The 19,667-nt window shown below is 44.1% G+C and overlaps 3 protein-coding genes across 3 annotated transcripts; 1 reads left to right on the forward strand and 2 right to left on the reverse strand.

Annotated features, from left to right (window-relative positions):
• Positions 1-36: 36 nt before the first annotated feature.
• Positions 37-3,338, reverse strand: tmem59 (transmembrane protein 59). The gene is made up of 8 exons (XM_086129610.1): positions 3,115-3,338; positions 2,866-2,971; positions 2,515-2,609; positions 1,751-1,903; positions 1,580-1,625; positions 1,371-1,491; positions 883-1,000; positions 37-585 (listed from the first exon to the last, which is right to left on the reverse strand). Exons 1-8 carry the CDS (start codon positions 3,262-3,264, stop codon positions 424-426), a joined length of 951 nt encoding a protein of 316 aa, XP_085985736.1. The 5' UTR covers positions 3,265-3,338; the 3' UTR covers positions 37-423.
• Positions 3,339-3,411: 73 nt separating this feature from the next.
• Positions 3,412-6,382, forward strand: tceanc2 (transcription elongation factor A (SII) N-terminal and central domain containing 2). Its single transcript, XM_086128273.1, has 4 exons — positions 3,412-3,995; positions 4,080-4,221; positions 4,628-4,821; positions 5,578-6,382. Exons 1-4 carry the CDS (start codon positions 3,897-3,899, stop codon positions 5,764-5,766), a joined length of 624 nt encoding a protein of 207 aa, XP_085984399.1. The 5' UTR covers positions 3,412-3,896; the 3' UTR covers positions 5,767-6,382.
• cdcp2 (CUB domain containing protein 2) lies at positions 6,307-9,984 on the reverse strand. Its single transcript, XM_086129459.1, has 5 exons — positions 9,918-9,984; positions 8,823-9,170; positions 7,836-8,177; positions 7,220-7,576; positions 6,307-6,881 (listed from the first exon to the last, which is right to left on the reverse strand). Exons 1-5 carry the CDS (start codon positions 9,982-9,984, stop codon positions 6,397-6,399), a joined length of 1,599 nt encoding a protein of 532 aa, XP_085985585.1. The 3' UTR covers positions 6,307-6,396.
• Positions 9,985-19,667: the final 9,683 nt, after the last annotated feature.

The following is a 19,667-nucleotide window of genomic DNA, read 5'->3' on the forward strand; positions in this document are numbered from 1 at the left end:
TGTTTTTCAACTGGAAGGTAGACCACAAGAATTCAATTAAGAGCAAATCGTTTTTATTGTTTAACTCTGCCAACTGCAGATTACGGCAGTCAGAAGGCAAGAACAAACAGGGAGTTAGTTTGGTTACCACATTGCATGTCATATCAAAAAAAGGTTTTCAGTGTCTGAATGAAATCACCTCAAAAGAAGCCTAAAATAAAAATAAGCACAGTCACCAAGCGCAAACAAAAATTAGGGCAGGGGGCAGGCTGGTTGGTGGTCAAAACAATTAGTTCTGTAGTACTGGCATGACAGTACTATAATGCAACCATTTGAAAAGCATTGTAAGGGGCACGAGGAATTAATTCGAGAAATATTTTATTTCTCTTACAATGCAAGGACACGAGGAGTCAAAAGTTATTACCTCACCACCATTTTTTTTTTTTACACATCTGACTGGCCAATATTTACTTTGGAAGGAAGGGGCCCCGCCTCTCTGCTTACTTCTCCTTGCCCTTTGGAGGTGATGATGAACAGGGAGGACGGCGAGTACGGAATGAGCTTCTGCTCTGCGAAGAAATCCCTGTCACCATAGATGCTCAATTTCTGAAAAATAAAATACAATCGGTAATACCTGGACAGTCAAACACAAAAATGCTAAATAAAGACTTGCAAGGAGAAGGTGCTTTATCGGAGGACATCATCTGGCCTCAGCTCAACCGAGAATATTCATTACCAGTAAGTTAAGTTACAAGCATGGCATGGTCATGTAACAAATCAAACTCTTAAGTCAAGGCACCACTGCACGGTATATTGTGTGCCATTTCTCTGCAAAGTGTGAAAGATTGTGGAGCGCATACTGGTTAATGGGCTACAATCCCCAAAGGCCTCGCAGCAACTGACCTCAGCGGGCACATACTGGTCCACGGCGGTGGCCACGGTGGCACAGCAGATCCAGATGAGGACCAATACAGACAGTACCAAGGTGGTGGTGAAAATCCAGCCTGGCAGCCAAGGGTTCCTGAGGAGCAAATGTTTCAACCTGCTTAGTACCGTATGAAAAAACAAAGACTCATTTTCCTTTTTTCCCCATCGACTGGTATAGGAATTTGCATTTCTCGCTGTCACTGTGGGTGCTGCTATCGTGCATGACAAAGCGTTCCAATAGCAGTGTTGCCGCGATGCCATTTAGTGGCATTTTGGTGTGTAGGAATTATGTTGAAGTGTAGTGAGGAGTTCCATTTTGACATAAGTAATGCTTTACCATTATCTTGTGGCCTCCATAGGCAATTAAAAACCTTTTGGGTTCGGTCAGTTACTTTAATTTAAGTGTGCGATTGTATAAAATTATTCAACAATGGTTCACTTGGCATTAAAGTGTGCTATTAAACCTTGAGAGGCAGCTGAAGAAGTTGTAATCATCAGAGCTGCGGTCAGCGCTCATGTCGCGATCCCGCTCTTGGATGAGCGTACGCTCGTAGTCTTTGTAGACGGGGCTGTTCACATCAGAGACTTCAAAGGATACGCCCCAAAAAACAAACAAAGACCATCACATGAACGTCAGACGCTATATTATTTCTAGTGACAAATGTGTGCTTACGTGTCTTTTGCACTTCGGGGGAGTCATCCTCTTTCTCTGTTTCAAACTGAGAGAAAAACAGAATTAATTCAGTCTGACAAGCGGAACACACATGTATACACTATCACATATTGTTGAAAAGCAGTCACGTGTTTTGTTTTGGGGGTTTTTTCCCCATACAGTGTCACACACCTGGAAAATGACTACTTTGCCGTCGTCGGCCTGGAGATAAAGGGTCCATGTTGACGTGATGATGCTGTGCGCCTGACTCATCACGTCCTCCCACAAGTCCCGCGCAAATATCAGCGGGTGCAGCAGGTGAATCCTCGGCACCATTGCTTCAAGCTAAATGGAACAATATGAGAGCGCACAGCCCTCAAATTCACCCATTCGTGTTTTGCCTTAAAGGGGCTTTGCCAAGCGAGTGCCGAGAATCTCTGGTGTTAGCTCACACTTCTCTCTCAGGTTACATTCCAAGTACTGTATGTCATCTTATTCGGACAATCGCTTGCACTTTCTCGGGAGCCAGGAGTCTGAGACATGTTAAGAGTGAATTTGTTCCAATAACAGGGACCTCAACGGGTTGGTGAGGTGATACGGAATGTAGCTCATCAAGAAATTACACAAGGAACAAGGAAGCAGACATAAAAAAACCTAAAATGCCCGAACCATAATTATAGGGCCACAACACTAGTCCTTCGCTTCATTTGAGAATATGCCTCAAGCTCGCTCAGTCAACTATAAAGCCTGGTTATATATAAATGTGTATATTCGTATTTTGTGCATTTGTGTATATGGCCAAAATGTACATTTAGCGTCCTTGTGTTTTTAATTGCTATAATACAGTGAATCCAACTACCAGAGACAAATTCTGTTTGTGTTTTAACGTACTTGACCAATGAAGATGACATTGATTCTGAGTGGAAGGTCCGTATTCGGACAGACATGGTGCGCACCTGTTCATTGCGTCGCTCAGCAAAAGGTAGCTGGTTGTGGCAGCCAAGGTTGCACGCGTACTGCTCGTTAACTTGGGTGTAGGCTTCTTGACAGGCTGTAATAGATAGTTTAAAAAGGATTCAGGACAGACAACAAAGGATATGTCAACAAAAATTTCAGAATAAATGAAAGATTCGGCCCCATTTTTGTGTGCTATTTACCCTTGTTTTTTTATACAGCAAGCATCAAGTGACTCTCTTTCATTGTAGAAACATGTAAACACCCTCCCCTCCTTCAATTTATAAGTACCGGTTCCAGGTGAATGTAAATCCACTGACACCTAAGTAAACGGCGGCCATTTTATGACTTACTTGACTGACAGTCGGCCGTGGTACGATTCAAGTCTTTACTGTCACGAACAAACTGGCAAATAGAGAACAACCGACAGCCTCGCTGACAAGCGTAGAGTTCCTCTTCCTTGGAATGCACACACACATACACAAAAACCACCACAAAGGTCCATTAAACACGGACTACAAGACATGACATATTTAAAAACAAGCAGTAAGCTAAATGCACTGCCTAAACTAAAGCTAGTCAACTATGTAGCGACTACTCACTTGCGGGTACGTGTGTAGAGTATACGTCATTTCACAAGAGCGATGGCAAGACAGCGTGCTTCCCAAAACGCTGTCGAACACGTCCGATGACGCCCCGGCCAAAACCCCAAAGAACCCCAAAATGCATACGAACCCGTACACAATCCCCATTTTTGTGTACGGAAAACAAAACAAACACAACACGCTCGCTTCCTCTTCCTCCTTAATCGGATCAAGTCCTCGCGAGAACCTAATCTACTCCGAGTTCTCGTTGTTTATTTGGCAATGAACGTTTTGGTGCGCGTCACTCTCGCGAGACACCGAGGAACTATTTTGATGCGTTAGAAGCTCGCGAATTTTTAAAACTGTACGTTTGGTGCTGAGTTAAGATGAATTTTGATTCAAATATGCCTCTAAACTTAAAACTGCTTAGAGTGATGAAAATACAAAAGAGCTAAAAATATAGCAGCATACAATTCAGAAAAAATGTGTCTGCCTTTCGAGTGTGTCGGTCGAATATGCATTTTAATTGCATCATGAAACAATGTGACGTTGAATATGAAATCTTCATGATGCGTTTTAATAATGTATTCAGAATAGAAACGTAACTAAACCACAAAGATGAACAAAAACCTAGGGCAACTCGCGTACCCTACTCTCGAGATTGTTATATTTCCGACTACTCCTAAATGCAACATAGGTAGCCCTGCACTGCTAGCTGCGGCTAGCTTTACCAGCAGATGTTTTGCTTCCGTGTTCCTCAAAATAACCTCACGTGAACATTTCGTCAACAACTCTTAAAGATGGACAAGTTTGTGGTGCGTCTATCTAAGGGAAAGACGCCTAAAACGTCGAGGAGCACTGAGAAGATTTACAAGCAAGCCACCATAGAATCCCTACGAGTGAGTTGGGGGGCGGAGGGGGGTGCATGTTTCCTTCAATGCAACCCAAATATGAATGAGCAAGCTAATGAATTTTTTCTCCAGAGGGTGGTCGTCATTGAAGACATATTGCGCTATAAATCCTCGCTGGAGCTGCCGGGACAGAGCAGGGACAACATACTGAATGCCTTGACCGACCTAAGCAAGAAGATGCCGTCCAAGGAGGTGCTGAAGTCCACAAAAATAGGTATTATTATGAAAACAATGCTGACTTACCAATGTAGGCACTCACAACGAAAGTCTGAGGATTTTGTGTAAAATAAAATACTTTTCCTTATCATCTCCCATAAAAATAAACTCAACAGTTTATGAAGGCATGGAAATGGAATTGTCGTAAGGTCGGCCTTTCACATTTATCAACAGTAACTAAAAAGCCATTGGCTTGAGATCAGTGCATTGAACAATATTGCATTTCCTTGACTTAATAAAGTCTTGAGTTGATGAAGATGACATGGAAGTTATCGTGTCATCCACTTCAGTTGTCTGCTATAATAATAATAATAATAAATCACATTCAAAGCTAAGGCTGTACGTTTAAATTGATGGCCTTAAAAGTCTTGACTTATTTTCTTTTTACTTCTTGTCTTCCTCAGGTCACACCGTCAACAAACTACGGAAGCACGCAGAGCCTGAGGTCAGCTCGGCGGCTGCCGTGGTGTACACAGCCTGGAGGACGTTTGTGGAGGAGAATTCCAATAAGCCGTCCATTGAAGTGCGCTCGGACAAGCAGTCAGAAGGCCTGAGGAGCAACGCCAGGAGACTTTTGGCCAAAGCTCTGGAGCTCAAGGTGAGGGCTGCTGTAACAACCGTAGTCAGACCACATCCACCCGGGATTTTTTCAATCTTCTGAGGTGGGAGTTCATGCCGCCTGAGAAACAAATTTCCCCCATTTTTGACCCTACTGTATTCTAACTGCCTCAGTAACCTGCAGTATTAGTCATTGTTTTGCAGCGGATAAAGAGAATGCCTTCACGTATTGTCACATTGTCTGTTGACATGTGTTGACCGTTTTCAAATATCCGTTGCTTAAAGGGTTATAACGTTGAAACTATAAATGCTATTTGTTAGCCCGTCTATAGCATTTTGTGTTAGCATCGAGTTCTTGGAAGGCAAAGTCCAATGGTTTCTCAAGGTGAAGTGCTCTTTTATTTTATGTTTATTTTGACATTAAACTTAAGCCAGGAGTGACATTAAACAGATTGAAGCCTCTTTAATGAAGAATTGTTCACGATCTGCCAATTTGCTGTCTCGCAAGTCAAAACAAAAATATGCTGAATGACTGGTGGTATCGCTCCAAAAAATTGTAAGTCAGGTCACTTGTTTTTCAAGGCACCACGATTTCACTTTTCTTCCCCATGGTCTTGTTGCATACAAAATGTCTGTGTTAAAACATTGCAGGCAGACACAGATAAGATCTTCTGTCAGCTCCAACAGAACAAGTTTAATGGTATCTCCTCCATCGTGCCCACCAGGTGTTGCAGCTGCACTATTAATTGTGCATTTGTTTTTGGTTTTTTTTTGTATTTCCCTTCTTGACTGCTAGGAGGACTGCGGTCTAGTGGACAACACGGAGAGGGAGGTGTTCCACCAGAGCGGCCGGCTGGTCAGCGGCTCTTACCGGAGGACGGTGCGAACGCTGGTGTTCGCCTTTAGACGGCAGCCTGAGCTCAGAGCTCAGCTGAAGCGGGACCACTCCTCAGTTGCCCAGCTGGTGTCCAAGTATAAGAGATAGGCGTCTAACAATGAATCTGCTTTTTATGCCCCAATGTATTTTTTTTATTGTGTTCAATGTAAATAATCAATTTGTTATCATTGTTAATTTCATTATTGTTAATTGCACTTTGTTTTTATACTGTATTGAAAATTTGAATTTCAACAAAAAAAAACCAGATCGCAGCACATTATGCACAGTATGTTGATTTTTACCATTACATTCACAGATAAATATGTCAAGTAAAAAAAAAAGAAGAGTTTCTTAATTTGATCTTTTATTTTAAAACGGTGTTTACTTTAAGTGATGTCTAGAAAGACCCTCTTTAAAATTTTTAAAAATAAAAAATCAAGTAGCCCATTTCTGTCAAGTGAAATGGTATTTTTGTTGTTAGTTTACGACTATGTATTTCAAGTTAAAGCTACAGTTTTGGATCCAATTTTTACATTAAATTGAACGGTTATGCGTCCCTAATAATGTGACTGATGAAGAGAGAGCTGACATCTTCAACATTCCGGGTTGAGTGAACGCTGGCACGTTTTGGCTGCCGCTGCTCAACCCGTATTGTTTTGTGTTTTTTGTTATTGTAAAGTGTCCTTGGGTGTCTTGAAAGGCGCTTATAAATAAAATGTATTATTATTATTATTATTATTAAAGCAAAACGAGCCAGACAATGGCGATCACCATGAGGATGACGGCCAGGACACAGATGCTAATGAAGACGATATCGCTGAGGTCGTGGGGCTCGTCGACGCGCCCCTCCTCGCCCCCTGCGGCGACGGTCTCGCCCCGCATGGCCTCCCGCTCGAGCCGGCGCTCCTCGGCCGAGACGATGGACACCGAGGCCACCTTGCGCATGGCGTCGCACTGCACTTTGTACTCCTGCACGTTGCGCCGCCCGCCGTCGGAGAAGTCAATGTAGAGCTTGTTAACCAGCATGGTGACGTTGCGGTGCTTCTGGCTGGCCGTGCCGCAGTTGACGAACTGGGCGAGGATCTTGTAGGAGGTGGCCGTCAGCTGGGCGGTGCATGTGGGGTTACCTAAGTAGATGCGTTCGCGGTCCAACTGGGGTAGCGAGTGCTGGGGTATTAGGATGGTGAATTCTGACCTGGTGCAGCTCACGTTCACGGGCACCACTACGGAAGGGCAAAGAACTTTGGCAGCATGACACAAAAATCGATTGGGCACGTCTCACAGAAGAGCCACGCCAAACACCCAGCTTTCCTCCATTCGTTCCGCAAACATTCATGGTAGGTTGATTGAACGCTCTAAATTGTACTCTGGTGTGATTGTGAGTGTGAATACTTGTTGGTTATTGTGTGCCCTGTGATCGGGTGGCAGCCACTTTCGGATGTACACCGCCTACTGCAGCAGGAGTGTGTGCGTATGGCTTAAATCAGGGGTATCAAACACACGGCCTGCGGGCCGGAACCGGAACCAAGCATTCCGCCAAGAAGCAACCAATTAACCTTACCCCCGAGATAAGAAGCGGCGAATCCTCCGTGCGCCTCGTCCCTGTCAGTGCTCAGCACCACCAGCATCTTATTCCCCCGGGAAAGGAATGCCGGCGGCCTATCTGCCCCGCACCAGCGTCCGAGCAGCGCGTCTGCCGCCTGCCCGTCACCGTCGTACACGGCCACCCAGTCGTAGTCGCACGCATCAGTCAGGCTGTTGCGACCCTCCAGATCCACGACGGGGAAGAAGAGCTTGATGCGGTAGCCGGCCGCCAGTGAGATGCTCCAGTGGCAGTTGATGTTGTTCGGATAGATCTGCGGGAAGTTGGGGCTGCTGAAGTTGCCGCACACGTCTGACAGAACCTGCTGGCATTCGCCTGGTTGGGGGAGATGTCGGACAAAGCAATAATTCTTTTATTTATTTATTTATTTATTTATTTTTGCCTGTTTTAGTATTAGTTTTAATCGGACAGTATTTTGTTGAGTGCAAGGATGTAATTTTTTTAATCAAGCACTGTTGTTTTTATTTTATTTCGTTCATGAAAATGGTTTTCAAATTAGATTTTAGTTTTTTGTTTGTTTGTTTTTTTTAATAACCTTGGGATTTGGGGAACTCTACAAGATGAGAAGCAGTACCTGAGTAGTAATAGGCCTTGAACCCCCGTCCCCCGATGTTGAAGTCGGATTTGAAAACGAGCAGTAGCTGGCTGGCGGTGGTGATGGTGGCGGGGGGCTTGTTGGCCCCGCAGTACGTGCCCAGGTGGCGGTGCGTCACGGTGGGGCCGTCGAACAGGGCCACGTAGTCAAAGTGGCATCCCTCGTTGTTTTCCATCTGGAAGTCCAGGAAGAGAAGGGTGACGGCGCTGCCGTTGGACACGTGGATGAGCCACGTGCAGTCGGCATCGTTGCTGTAGTCCGCGGGGTAACCCGGGCTGGAGATGACGCCCGACAGGCCCGTTAGCACGCCGCCGCACATGTCTGCATGAAAAAAAAAAATGCGAGGACAACTCAGATTAGATTCGCACGATAGATGACACCCAGTACGTTTGGTCACCCGTTATCTATCAAACTACTGTATCTATCGATCTATTTATTCCAAAGAAAATTTTGGGGTTGAACTTCCCTTGAAGGAGATTGTCCCACATTCACATTTCTCCTTTTCTTTTTCTTTTTTTTTTACCAATTTTTTTTTCTTTGTGCTATGCAGTGCTGTCTTTTACTTTCTGTCTTACAATAAAATGGTTGGAAGAAAATGGCACTGCAAAAGGTAAAAGTGAAATGTGAATCTTGCCCACTCTCTCGCAATCAATTTCCACAATTACAAAGGTCCAACTTTCAATTTCGAAGACTGAGTTTGTTATCAAAACCTCTGCTGCAGTTGACATCAGAACCTCCCTCCAGAGTGCACTGTTGTATTGACAACTTGACGAAGCAGCATGACTGTGTTATCCCGACGCAGTGACACAAATATTGACTTTTGAAAGATGCATGAAAGGTTTTGAGAAAGAAAATGCATTTTGCCGAGGAACCATGATGTTTTGCTCTATTTTGTGCTCACCGTTTTGAGAAATGTCTCTGCTGTTTTGCAAATTTACATTCATTCATTGAAGATCGTTGACGTACCTTTCCTGTAGCTCAAGCTGAAGCCCCTGTGCGCCACATGACGGTCCGAGCGGAAGATGACCGACATGACGTTCCAGGACGAGGTGAAAGCCGGTGGGGCGGCGTCGCCGCAGAAAGTACCCAGCAGGTTGCCCTCGTCGCCGGCCACACCGTTATAGATCTTGACGTGGTCGTAGGCGCAGCTGGCGTGGTACTCCAGCTCAAAGTGGTGGAACGTGAGCAGCACCGAGGAACCTTCCGGCACCACGATGAGCCAGCAGCAGTGGATGTTGTACGGGTAGAGGCCTGGGAAGTTTGGACTGGAAAGGTTGCCGGAGGGGGCCGAGAGGATGCCGCCACATTTTACAGCTGAAAAGATCACAAGCGCTGTTACTACAGTGGACGGCTTATCATGTTATCATGTTACAGGGTGTATGAAAGGGTTTAACTGGAGTATATTTGCTTTAATTTGGGCCTCTAATTCATCTTACATGTTTGTTCGGGTGCGGCCCGGTGGTCCAGTGGTTAGCAAGTCGACCTCACAGTGCAGAGGTTCAATTCCAGCTCCGGCCTCCCTGTGTGGAGTTTGCATGTTCTCCCCGGGCCTGTGTGGGTTTCCAGTGGGTACTTCGGTTTCCTCCCACATTCCAAAAAACATGCATGGCAGGCTGATTGAACACTCTAAATTGTCCCTGTGTGTGAGTGTGAGCGCGGATGGTTGTTCGTCTCTGTGCGCCCTGCGATTGGCTGGCAACCGCTTCAGGGTGTCCCCCGCCTACTGCCCGAAGACGGCTGGGATATGCGCCAGCACCCCCGCGACCCTTGTGAGGATAAGCGGATCGGAAAATGGATGGATGGATGGATGTTTGTTTGGTTGGCAAAAGACAAGACCCCTTCCATATTTTTTAATTCAAGACAAGTACATTTCATTTCTTTATTTCTGGATTAGATATGAGCGTACTACACAGCACAATTTAAGTTCTGCTTCTTTCAAAACCCTCACTGCATTGAACCTTTTTTCTTGCAGGCTCAGAATTCATCTTGCACATCGAAACCTTAAACTGACACAGAAGCAACCTTGTTGCGCGTGCGTGCGAGCGACGACAACACGCTCACCTTTTTGATCCACCGCCTTGTCAACAAGCAGCAGGAAATAAACAAGTGGAGCCATCCAAAGCGTCATCTTCGCTGATGCCGGCTTTTTGTCCCACATAAAGTCGGCATTGGTACAAGAAACACGGCGGCACAATGATGACACACACTAGGAGCCCTCAGCTGTTGCTGTGTTGCGTAGCTCCTAAAAAATTAATCCCCCAACCTGAAACTCACCTGAGGCTATTGCCACTAAATTTTCATGAGGGTGGGGCGCCTTGTTGGGACCGTGTACATTTTTAATCATCTCCATTGAAGAGAAAGACGACAACGCAGAACACGTGTCACCCACATGGAACATACTAGATAAAGAGGGAAGGGACACGAAACGTCACTGCCTCATGCTTTACTCCCTCAAACAATTACAGTGCAACTCAGCCTAGCATGCACTTGTTGGCAGTATGTCAGATGATGGCGCTAAAACAATAACGAACACCGTTAGTGTTTTAATGGCATATTAATTATTATTTCTTGTTGACCTAAAATGATCACGTTTTAAGAGGCCTCCCCCGTGCAGCTGAGTGATGGTATGGCTGGAAAGATGAGTATTTTCACTTGAGGAGGCAGCACTTCATACACTAGACGAGTGATTCCTGTACCACTGTGCAGTGAAATTATTATTGATTTGTTGTTTATTTGTTACAAATAATGTATCTTCCTTAGGTGACTCGGTAATAGCAATCACGTATGCACCACTTATCAGATGCTCATGGGAAGCGGGTGCTAATCAGCGCATTCTAACAAACTCAATGCAGCTCTGCTTACCTTTTGGGTTTGACACGATGACTGAGGTGTCACTCCTCTGGGTGATTGTGCGCAATATTGTTTCAGCTTGCAAGTGGCTCTGGATCTTCCTCCAACTTAGCTGCTCTTGTCATGGGCAGAGAAACTCACAGCTTTATGTAAATTAGCCCCACGTAGAAAGGCTCACTCGCAAGCATGTTTTCATGCAGTTAAATAAAAATGTACAAGATTGTTTATTTCACACTTGAGGGGTGGGAAGCCAGTCCAGACACACAACTATTTGTATGTGCCATTAAAAAGTCAATTTTCCATTATAGGTCCCCTTTCAAAACATTACCTGGAGAATTAATAAAGGTTTTATGATGGTGACAGTTTGTCTCGGGAACTCCATTTACATTATTTCCCATGGGGGAACCACTTTCCCCGCTGCTCAATTCTCCCGAAATGAAAACAGACGTTCTTAAAACAAACACGAACAACCTCAAAAACAAAAAGCAAGTAATACTCAATCTGCCGTGCTAGACGGCGCTGTTGCATCATGATAAGAAGGCAGAAGGTTTTTTTTTTCTTCCTTTCTCTATCCATGCAGCAGCACCTCCTTACAAGTCAGGCCAAGCTCTAAGCATGAAATAAATAAGAATGTGATGAAAATCAGTCAAGGGTTTTTTTTTTGTATCCCCACCACACAGCGTCTGCGCGCGCACACTCACAAACAAGCACGTACGCACACACGCACTCACGCGGACACGCGCGCGCGTAAAGAAATTCTTGGAAGTGACTCTCCTGCCTTTGAATTTTAATTCCGTCCTCTATGAGAGGAAGAAAAGCTCGTCATTGTTCAAGGATTCGGATATGTGGTGGGGCAGCAGTTGAAATGTGTTGTGGAAAGATAGCGGCCAACTGTTCAGGCAAGGTGGGGTGGGGTGGGGGATGGTGACGGGGCGTGGGGGGTTTGCAATTAAATCAGCCTCGAGTAATACTCCAGAAACAAATGGGCTTGAAATGACGGCAAAATGAACCAAAGGAGGTGGCGGCTTGAAAGATAGTTTCACATCAAATGGAGCCTAATTGAATATTGTTGAAGTGTTATTGGCCACACAAGTCTATAGGGTGCCTGAGATCGTTTAGGGGGGTTTCAGATTTCAGACCCTTTTAAACCACTTCCATTGAATTGAATATTTAGCAGTGGCGGAAATATGACGTCACGATATTTGTAATCAAATGTGGGGCGTTATTATGAAATTAATTTGATCATGAAAAATATTGTTTTACTTTTATACCAGTGGCAGACCCTCAGGGCCAGCAAGGCCTTCTCTGCTGGCCTAAACATTCATACAATAACATACATTTAATTCATGTTATTTTATTTTCATAAATATGTAAACAAAATTATTCTCTGTATTCTTTACGTCATATTATTTCCACTTAGTCGAGTGGCTTTCAATGTTATTTTAAATAACATTGAAAGCCACTCGATAAATAACTTATTTATTATGGTAGAGTTTTTAACCAATGATATTTCAGATAGCTTGTGTTGTCAGGTAAACTAAACTTGCTCAATGAAACAGAGCAGGGCCCTGTGCGCTGTAAATGAACGGGCACAGTCAGCTTGCAACAGCCAATCAGATCACGAGTCTGCGCACCGGGGCCAGCTGGAATGCCTTACGTCGACACTGGACGTGCGCGTTCGGTGATTGGATTAGCACCTGCTAGAGGGAGCTGTTGCTGCATTTTGCCCCAAAATGGCCGAAGGAGAAGACGTTGATCTGGTTGCAGAACTACTTTCCACATTCCACGAAAAGCTGGACATTGTGCGAAGAGGTCGCCCAACTCCTGCGCTCGCTAGCCTGTCCCAGTAAGGAAAAGGGGTTGTCCGTCATTTTCAGACGAGCAATTATGAACGGTACCCGTGGCGCACAGCCTCTGAGAAACGCTGCAAATTGTACTGCTGGGAATGCCTTTTGCTTGCAGCGGACCGATTTGGTGTTTGGAGCAACACTGGATTTACCCATTGAAGTTGTTTTACCAGGGCAGCAAGGAAACATCAGAGCACGGCTGGGCACTTACAACCTACGCGCGTTTAAAAACGTTTGGGGACACTCGCGGAGATGTGCCACTCAGTGAACAGGCACTACATTGGTGAGTAAATTAATTTTATTTTACATTTCTTCTTGTCATTTTATTTCGTTAGTATTAAATTAATGGTAACGAAATAAAATGACAAAGCTACAAAAATGTATCAAATAAATCTGCTCACCTGTAATTTATAATGGATTGCATTGTAGTCACCTTCGTGCACTAAAGTTCGTTCAATCTCAGCTACTCAACATCGTCAGTTATTTGCTGTTGTGTAGCCGATTCTCAAAATGCAAATGATCTGTTTACTTTATTTTCAAAAAATAGTTTGTTTTGCTATTGTTTGGTTGGTCTTATATGAAACTGCGACATTGCGCAATTTATTGGACAGACTTGTTTAAGATCACACAGCGTAATTTGGGTGGCATTTTACTTATTATTTTTAAATCATCTTTTTATTTTTGACAATATCTACTGTATATATTTAGTTTCCTGCTCTTAATTGTGAATGCATACTTGATGGTTTTAAATGCTCCTGAAATTAAGTGCTGCTTGACGAGCCTATACTGTATTGTGTTCGTGTATGTGACGTCATTGAAGGCCTAAGGTTGAGATGCACGGCCCGCCACTGTTTTATACTAATTTATATTCGTGTAAAATCTGCAGGTACACCCCACATAGGTACAGTACATGTACAAAACACACTCACAGTTCACAAAATTAGATACACAAGCTAAAAAGAGGTGGGCAACAGAAGGATGCTAACTAAGCTAAAGGCTATGATGGGCAGTCCCTCCCACCCTCTCCAGCCCGCCCTGACAGCACTAGGTAGCTCCTTCAGCCAGAGACTGTTACACCCGCGCTGCAAGGAGAGATACCGACGCTCGTTCCTACCGACTGCTGTCAGGCTGCTGAATAAAAATAACAACAATAATAATAATAATAATTCCATGATGTGAAAAACAATTGTAAATAGCACTGCGATTTATCCCTTTTGTATTTATATTGCACTTAATTGAACGGTGTCTGTTTGTTTTTCTTCTTTCTTCTTTCTACCCACATTCTTGCTGCTGGAGGCTGTAAATTTCCCCAGTGTGGGACAAATAAAGGATATCTTATCTTATCTTAAACAAAACAAAAAAAAACAACCAAATAAAAAAATCCATGTCTAAGAGATGATTAGAAATACATGGTTGCAGTCATCCCTCCATCCATCCATTCATCCATACAAGTCGGACTGAAATGGTGATGCTGGCTAACTGCAGATGCGTTGGTATCAGCCGTCAAGACTGATATTTTTATTGACCTACCTGTAGCCGGAAAAGTCATCTGAAGCCTCCGGCAACCATCTGCATTCATGCGAACACATCGTACGGATTTGCGAAGTGCTTAGTCAAATTTCATCCTGATAACAGAGGCTATTTATCAGCTCTCTTGTTACGCTAATCAAAAGGATGGCAAATGCCAAAGCTCACACCACACGAGCGTGCATATGCATGATAACAAGCAGTGAAATTCCATTCTCCACTCTCATAAGGCTAGTCTTAAAAAAGTCACATTTTCCAAAAGGAAGACCACAATTCTCCTTTTTAAAAAAAATCATGTTGCACTTACTTTTGTGTGTGTGAAGGTCTTCGAAATGTCACACACACAATCAACAATGAAATTCATCAGTCACAGAAAAGGAAAGCCTTAATTCTGCTCAAAAATCTCAATCCTCTTCTTCAAAGGTCTTAAAAATGGCACAAAACATGACATATTTGTACTTGTGTGGAAAACAAAAGTGTGCATCAGTCACTACAATGCACACACCAAGATGTCTTCGAAATCCCACAGACACAATAAGCAACATTTTTGTACATCATTTGACACATTTCTACTTTTTATATTTTTGCATTGTAGCACATCAACCTTCTAGCAAGAGATGGAATGAGCGATATGTTGGACATTTTCGTACTTACCGGAGGGCAACGGCATGAACGTTGTGAAATGCATAAGCGGAAACAAAGTGCCGCATCATTCACAGCAGAAGACGCAGCAGGCCAAGTTAGAAATGTCACAGAAGCAAACAAAAAACAAAAAAACCCCCAAAAACAACATTGTTCTATTTTCAACCACGACTTTGAGCTTCTTTGTTTGGGCTGGTCGTCTGTGCACAGAGCCGTGCCAAGTTACGTGTTCCTTGCAGCCATCCTACAATGAGAACACCCCATCTCATCTTATTATGCGGGCCACAAATACATGATGTACAATGATATTAAATATCATTCCGAATATAAGTAAGTGGCATGATAATGATAGTCGTAAGAAATATCGACATTTTCATGAAGAAATCTCACTCGTGAAGCTCAGTTGCGGGTGGTTGGCTTGATTTTGTGGAAAAATAACTTTTGAATTCCAGATTTAATCGATTGCTCACATGACAATGCTACAGCCGAGTGTACTACGACAAAACATGGAACGCGGCGGGAGTACAAGTGTGTCCTCTGATGCGGTTCTGAGTGGCGCCCGCTTGTGTGACTCACCATGCGGCATCATGAGATGCCACAAGATGAACTCGGCATGAATATTCACGCGCGAGTCGTTCAAGTAATTGGACGACAAAGTGGATGCGGCGCGGCATGGCGGAGACGGACGCGGAAAAATCGAGGACAACCGCTTGAAAATTATTTCGTGGCCTTTGTCGCGAGGAGTCCAGAGGGATGTCTTGGAGGCTACTGTTTGCATGTTAGCTAGAGCAAGCTAACTTGCAAAAAATAACATTTTCTTCCACAATGCATTGTGTTCAGTCAAGAAATCTCTTAAACAGAACTTGGCTGAGATGATAAAAGTAGCCCAAATGATCTCAGAAAGCTGCAAAAATTGTCACTATCCAAAGAAATTCAAGAACCGATGAGAAAGAAAGAAATTGATATATGTCTGTCTGTCTGGAAAGGGTGACCAGGCAATTCCTAAAGTTTAAAGACTCCGGCAAGCCATGACGAGTTTGAAATTGCATCTTCGGCGGGCTTCAATGATTGTCAAAAGATATAAAACAACGGGTGGTACAACAAAGGTTGGGTTCCAGAGCCGCTAGACTTGAGAACTGCACCAAAGCAGCTGATCGCTCAGTCCCATTCTGTAAGTCAGGGGTGGGTAATCCATTTTTTGAAGGTGTCATGTGAAAAAATGAAACGGTTGCTGATGGAGACACCAGCACGCAATGCCCAATTATGTGGAATGCGTCTTTTTATGAAGCCGTAAATCGTATTGTTTGGCTAAGCTACCGCGTTGGAATGATATTATTGTTAGGAAATTGAAGTCAACATTTGAAAGAACGATAATTGATCTCATTTGATCACTCTTTTAAACATCTTGAAGGTCATTCATGAGGTGGGGGTTGGGGAAGAAATATGAGCATCAAACAACACTTCTGGTGTTCATTTGAGAACCACGGCAAAATTGTTATGAGCACCGCCTGATTATATCTACTGCATCCCTTTACAGCACCGGTGTCAAAGTCAAGGCCCGGGGGCCAGATCTGGCCCGCCACATCATTTTATGTGGCCCGCGAAAACAAATCAAGCATGTCAAGTTCCATGATACTTGCTAAAAAGAAATGGAAACTGATTTTACTTTATATTAGTTTTACCACATCTTCTTTTTTACAATTTGTACATCACTTAAAATGTGATTTGAACCCGCACACTTAATCAGGTTTCTATAAATTATTGCCCACGATTTTCCATGGGTGTCCATATGCTTGTCTCTTCCCAAAAGATGGAAACCTGCAGTCTCGCGGGAGCCACCAGCTGCATGTACGCACTCGGCACATCGCCCCGCATTGCACCACTGTACTGTATATATACTGTATATATATATACATATATATATATGTATATACAGTACATCTATAGAAATACAGAAGAAATCCCACCAGGGGGAATATGCCTGATTCGCGTTGGTTCGTCTCCGGTAATCTGACCAAACGCGCTGCACCTAAACACAAGGCAAGCCGTATTGTTGTGTGACATTTCCTGGCTCATTAGACCAGGCTTTGCTGGTGTAATCCCACAGATATTTTCCTGTGAAAACAAAACACGTGTTTGTACACCGCGACAGTACAAAGGCACAAGTAATCCACCTACCTGCCTGCATGCGGTGTGAATAATCAGCTGAGCGATAATCAAACCCTGTGGGAAACATTCCACGGGAGTTCTGTATCGTAAATGATGCTATGGAACCATTACATTAACAACATGTGAGGAGGAAAAGATGAGGAAGTGGACCTGATGTGTTTGGGGAAGGTTTCCTAGCAGTCCTAAACCTTTTTTTAAAGCCTTTTGGGGAAAATATCGAAATAAAAAAACAAATTCCAGTGGGGGCCTGGGGGGGGATCAAGTCATTGTGGAGACACGGCGTGCGGTAGGTTGGTTGGTTATTTTTTTTTGGGGGGGGTTGTTTTTAAATTTCAACAGGTCAACAGGTGTTGCTCAAGTTGCAAAGATAAAAATGTGCCATTTCAGCTTGATTTTCTGAAAATGTGATGAAAACTGCTATTTTTACGGAATAAATTTGCCACGGGTGATCGATTGGTTAGCCCGTCGGCCTCACAGTCCAGAGGTGGAGGGTTCGATTCCAGCTCCAGCCTTTCTCTGTGGAGTTTGCATGTTCTCCCCGTGCCTGTGTGGGTTTTCTCCGGGTACTCCGATTTCCTCCCACATTCTAAAAACATGCATGGCAGGTTGGCTGATTGAATTTTGCTAAATAAAAAATGTGTGTACAAGTTATTCAGACCGCCATACACAGTAGAAATAAACGTCCCTACTCCGGAGCTTCATCTTTCATCTTTCCCAAGGCATGAAAACACTGGATGCCTTTAATTTTAAAGCACAGTTTGGCCACAGGGGAGTGGAGTGGCACCTCTTCTTCACCCACCAAGTTGATGAAATGCTTCCAAGAACCAGTGAAACATCACGCCGCATCATTTCCATATTCCATTTTTGACCGGAGACAACAACAAAAAAAAAACATGTCGAAATGCAGCGGGCGTGAGTTGCAGAACAGGAACCACGTGACCACGTGACCACCTTTGGCCGGATTAATAAACCGAGTGGCATCGCGGAGGTACAGGCGGGCGACGGAGATTGGCGAGATTTTTTCACGGCACAGCAAAGGCTTATTCATCACAGTCTTGGTAGTGTATGGGAAGGAAGGGAAAAGGTTAATGCGCGGCAACGGCGGTAATAATATGTTGGGGAGGGTAGGTGGGGGTGTCGTTGACAATACGGCAAAAGCAATCACTGCACTTTGTCACGTCATTGTGGCGGCTCCATGCACATGCGGTGTAGTGCGGGGGAAGGGACGCCAAAAGCGGGAATGTAACGGTCCAAACACAGCCCAAGGTCTCTATATTTGTGTGCGTGCGTGTGTGTGTGTGGGGGGGGGGGCTGGTATGCAAACGGCTGTCACTTGAAATCTCACTCAGCCTCTCCTCCGTCCAAAATCCCACACATTGGAAAAAAAATCCTCAACACAACAACAACAAAAAGACTTCCACGCAAATCTTCGACACTCTTTTATGACCTTGATAGAAGAATAAAGACTTTTTTTTTTTAAATCATAAGATGAAATGAAAGCGCTTTAGTGTCAGCCTTACTGTCAAGCGGTTCTGAGGTTGAAGCTCAGACTTTGTGTGCAGTTGGCATACTCTTCCTGTTCTTCCTCGCGTAATTATCTGCTGGTACTGCGGCTTCTTCCCACATCCACGTGTTTGGTTTTTTGTCCGTGAGAGGGGTCTGTTTATTGTCTGCACCCCCAATTGCAAATGGTTAACCAACAACATAACACAGCCTATGCAAGTTTATTTTTTTTCGGTTTAAAAAAAAAAAAAAATTCCTTGGAAGAGGAATGGGAATCGTGGCCAGTTATAAACATGTTTTGTCGTCATGGCAACCAGTCAAAGGTGCCCTGTGGAGCTCGATACTGTAAACATGAATAATTGACACCATTCGGCCTGCATGAATCATTCATGTAATCGGATCACATTTGTACACTGGACCTCTGGAAAAGGTTGCCCATAGCATTTTAGAGTTGATTTTTGGATCGTTGTAAGAAAATCAAAGTGACTTATACCAATGTGAAAAGGCTGTGAGATCCATTTGACACTTTCAAAGTGAGAAAATTTGCAGCTCACATCTTTGTCAATATCTTCAAACAGTAACGGTGGCGAAGACGCTGCCAAGTTGCTCGTAGCAAGTCGCTAACAGGAAGTGGTTTTTAGTTAGTTACCGTATTTTCACGACTATAAGGCGCCATTAAAAGTCTAAAATTTTCTCCAAAATGGACAGGACGCCTTATGATGCGGGGCGTCTTGTCTATGCGCTGAGTTCCAAAACCTGACTGACAGCCGACGCTGTTTATATAGAGAAAAGGCGGAAGTGACTGTGGACAGGCATGCGGCAAAGAAGTCGGCCAATCAGTGAAGGGTGGGCGTGTATATATACATATATGGAGAGAAAGAGAGAGAAAAGGCAGACGTGAGTGACAGGCATGCGGGGAAGCAGGCCGCCAATGAGTGAAGGGTGGGCGTGTAAGTGGACGCTAAAGCGACGCTACAAGCAGGTACCAACACCTGTATAGAGTGTGGCTATGTGCATTGTTGCAAAACAACTTCGGTTTTGGTTTCTAAGAACCCCCGAAAATAAATTCTACAAAGAGACACGCCTACGAAGCTCAGTTCAAACTTCAAGCCATCGGTTATGCTTTTGGCATGCGTGCCCATCTCACAGCAGCGGTGAAAAACCAAGTCAAGCAAATGAACTCTGAGCTTGCCGTTATTACCGGAGGCTTGACTAAAGAACTCCAACCGCTGGACATCGGCATCAACCGGGCGTTCAAAGTAAAGTTGCGAGC

This window comes from Hippocampus guttulatus, chromosome 14, assembly GCF_054856545.1.
Source record: "Hippocampus guttulatus isolate MCC_2025c chromosome 14, RoL_Hgut_1.0, whole genome shotgun sequence".
Lineage (NCBI taxonomy): Eukaryota > Metazoa > Chordata > Actinopteri > Syngnathiformes > Syngnathidae > Hippocampus > Hippocampus guttulatus.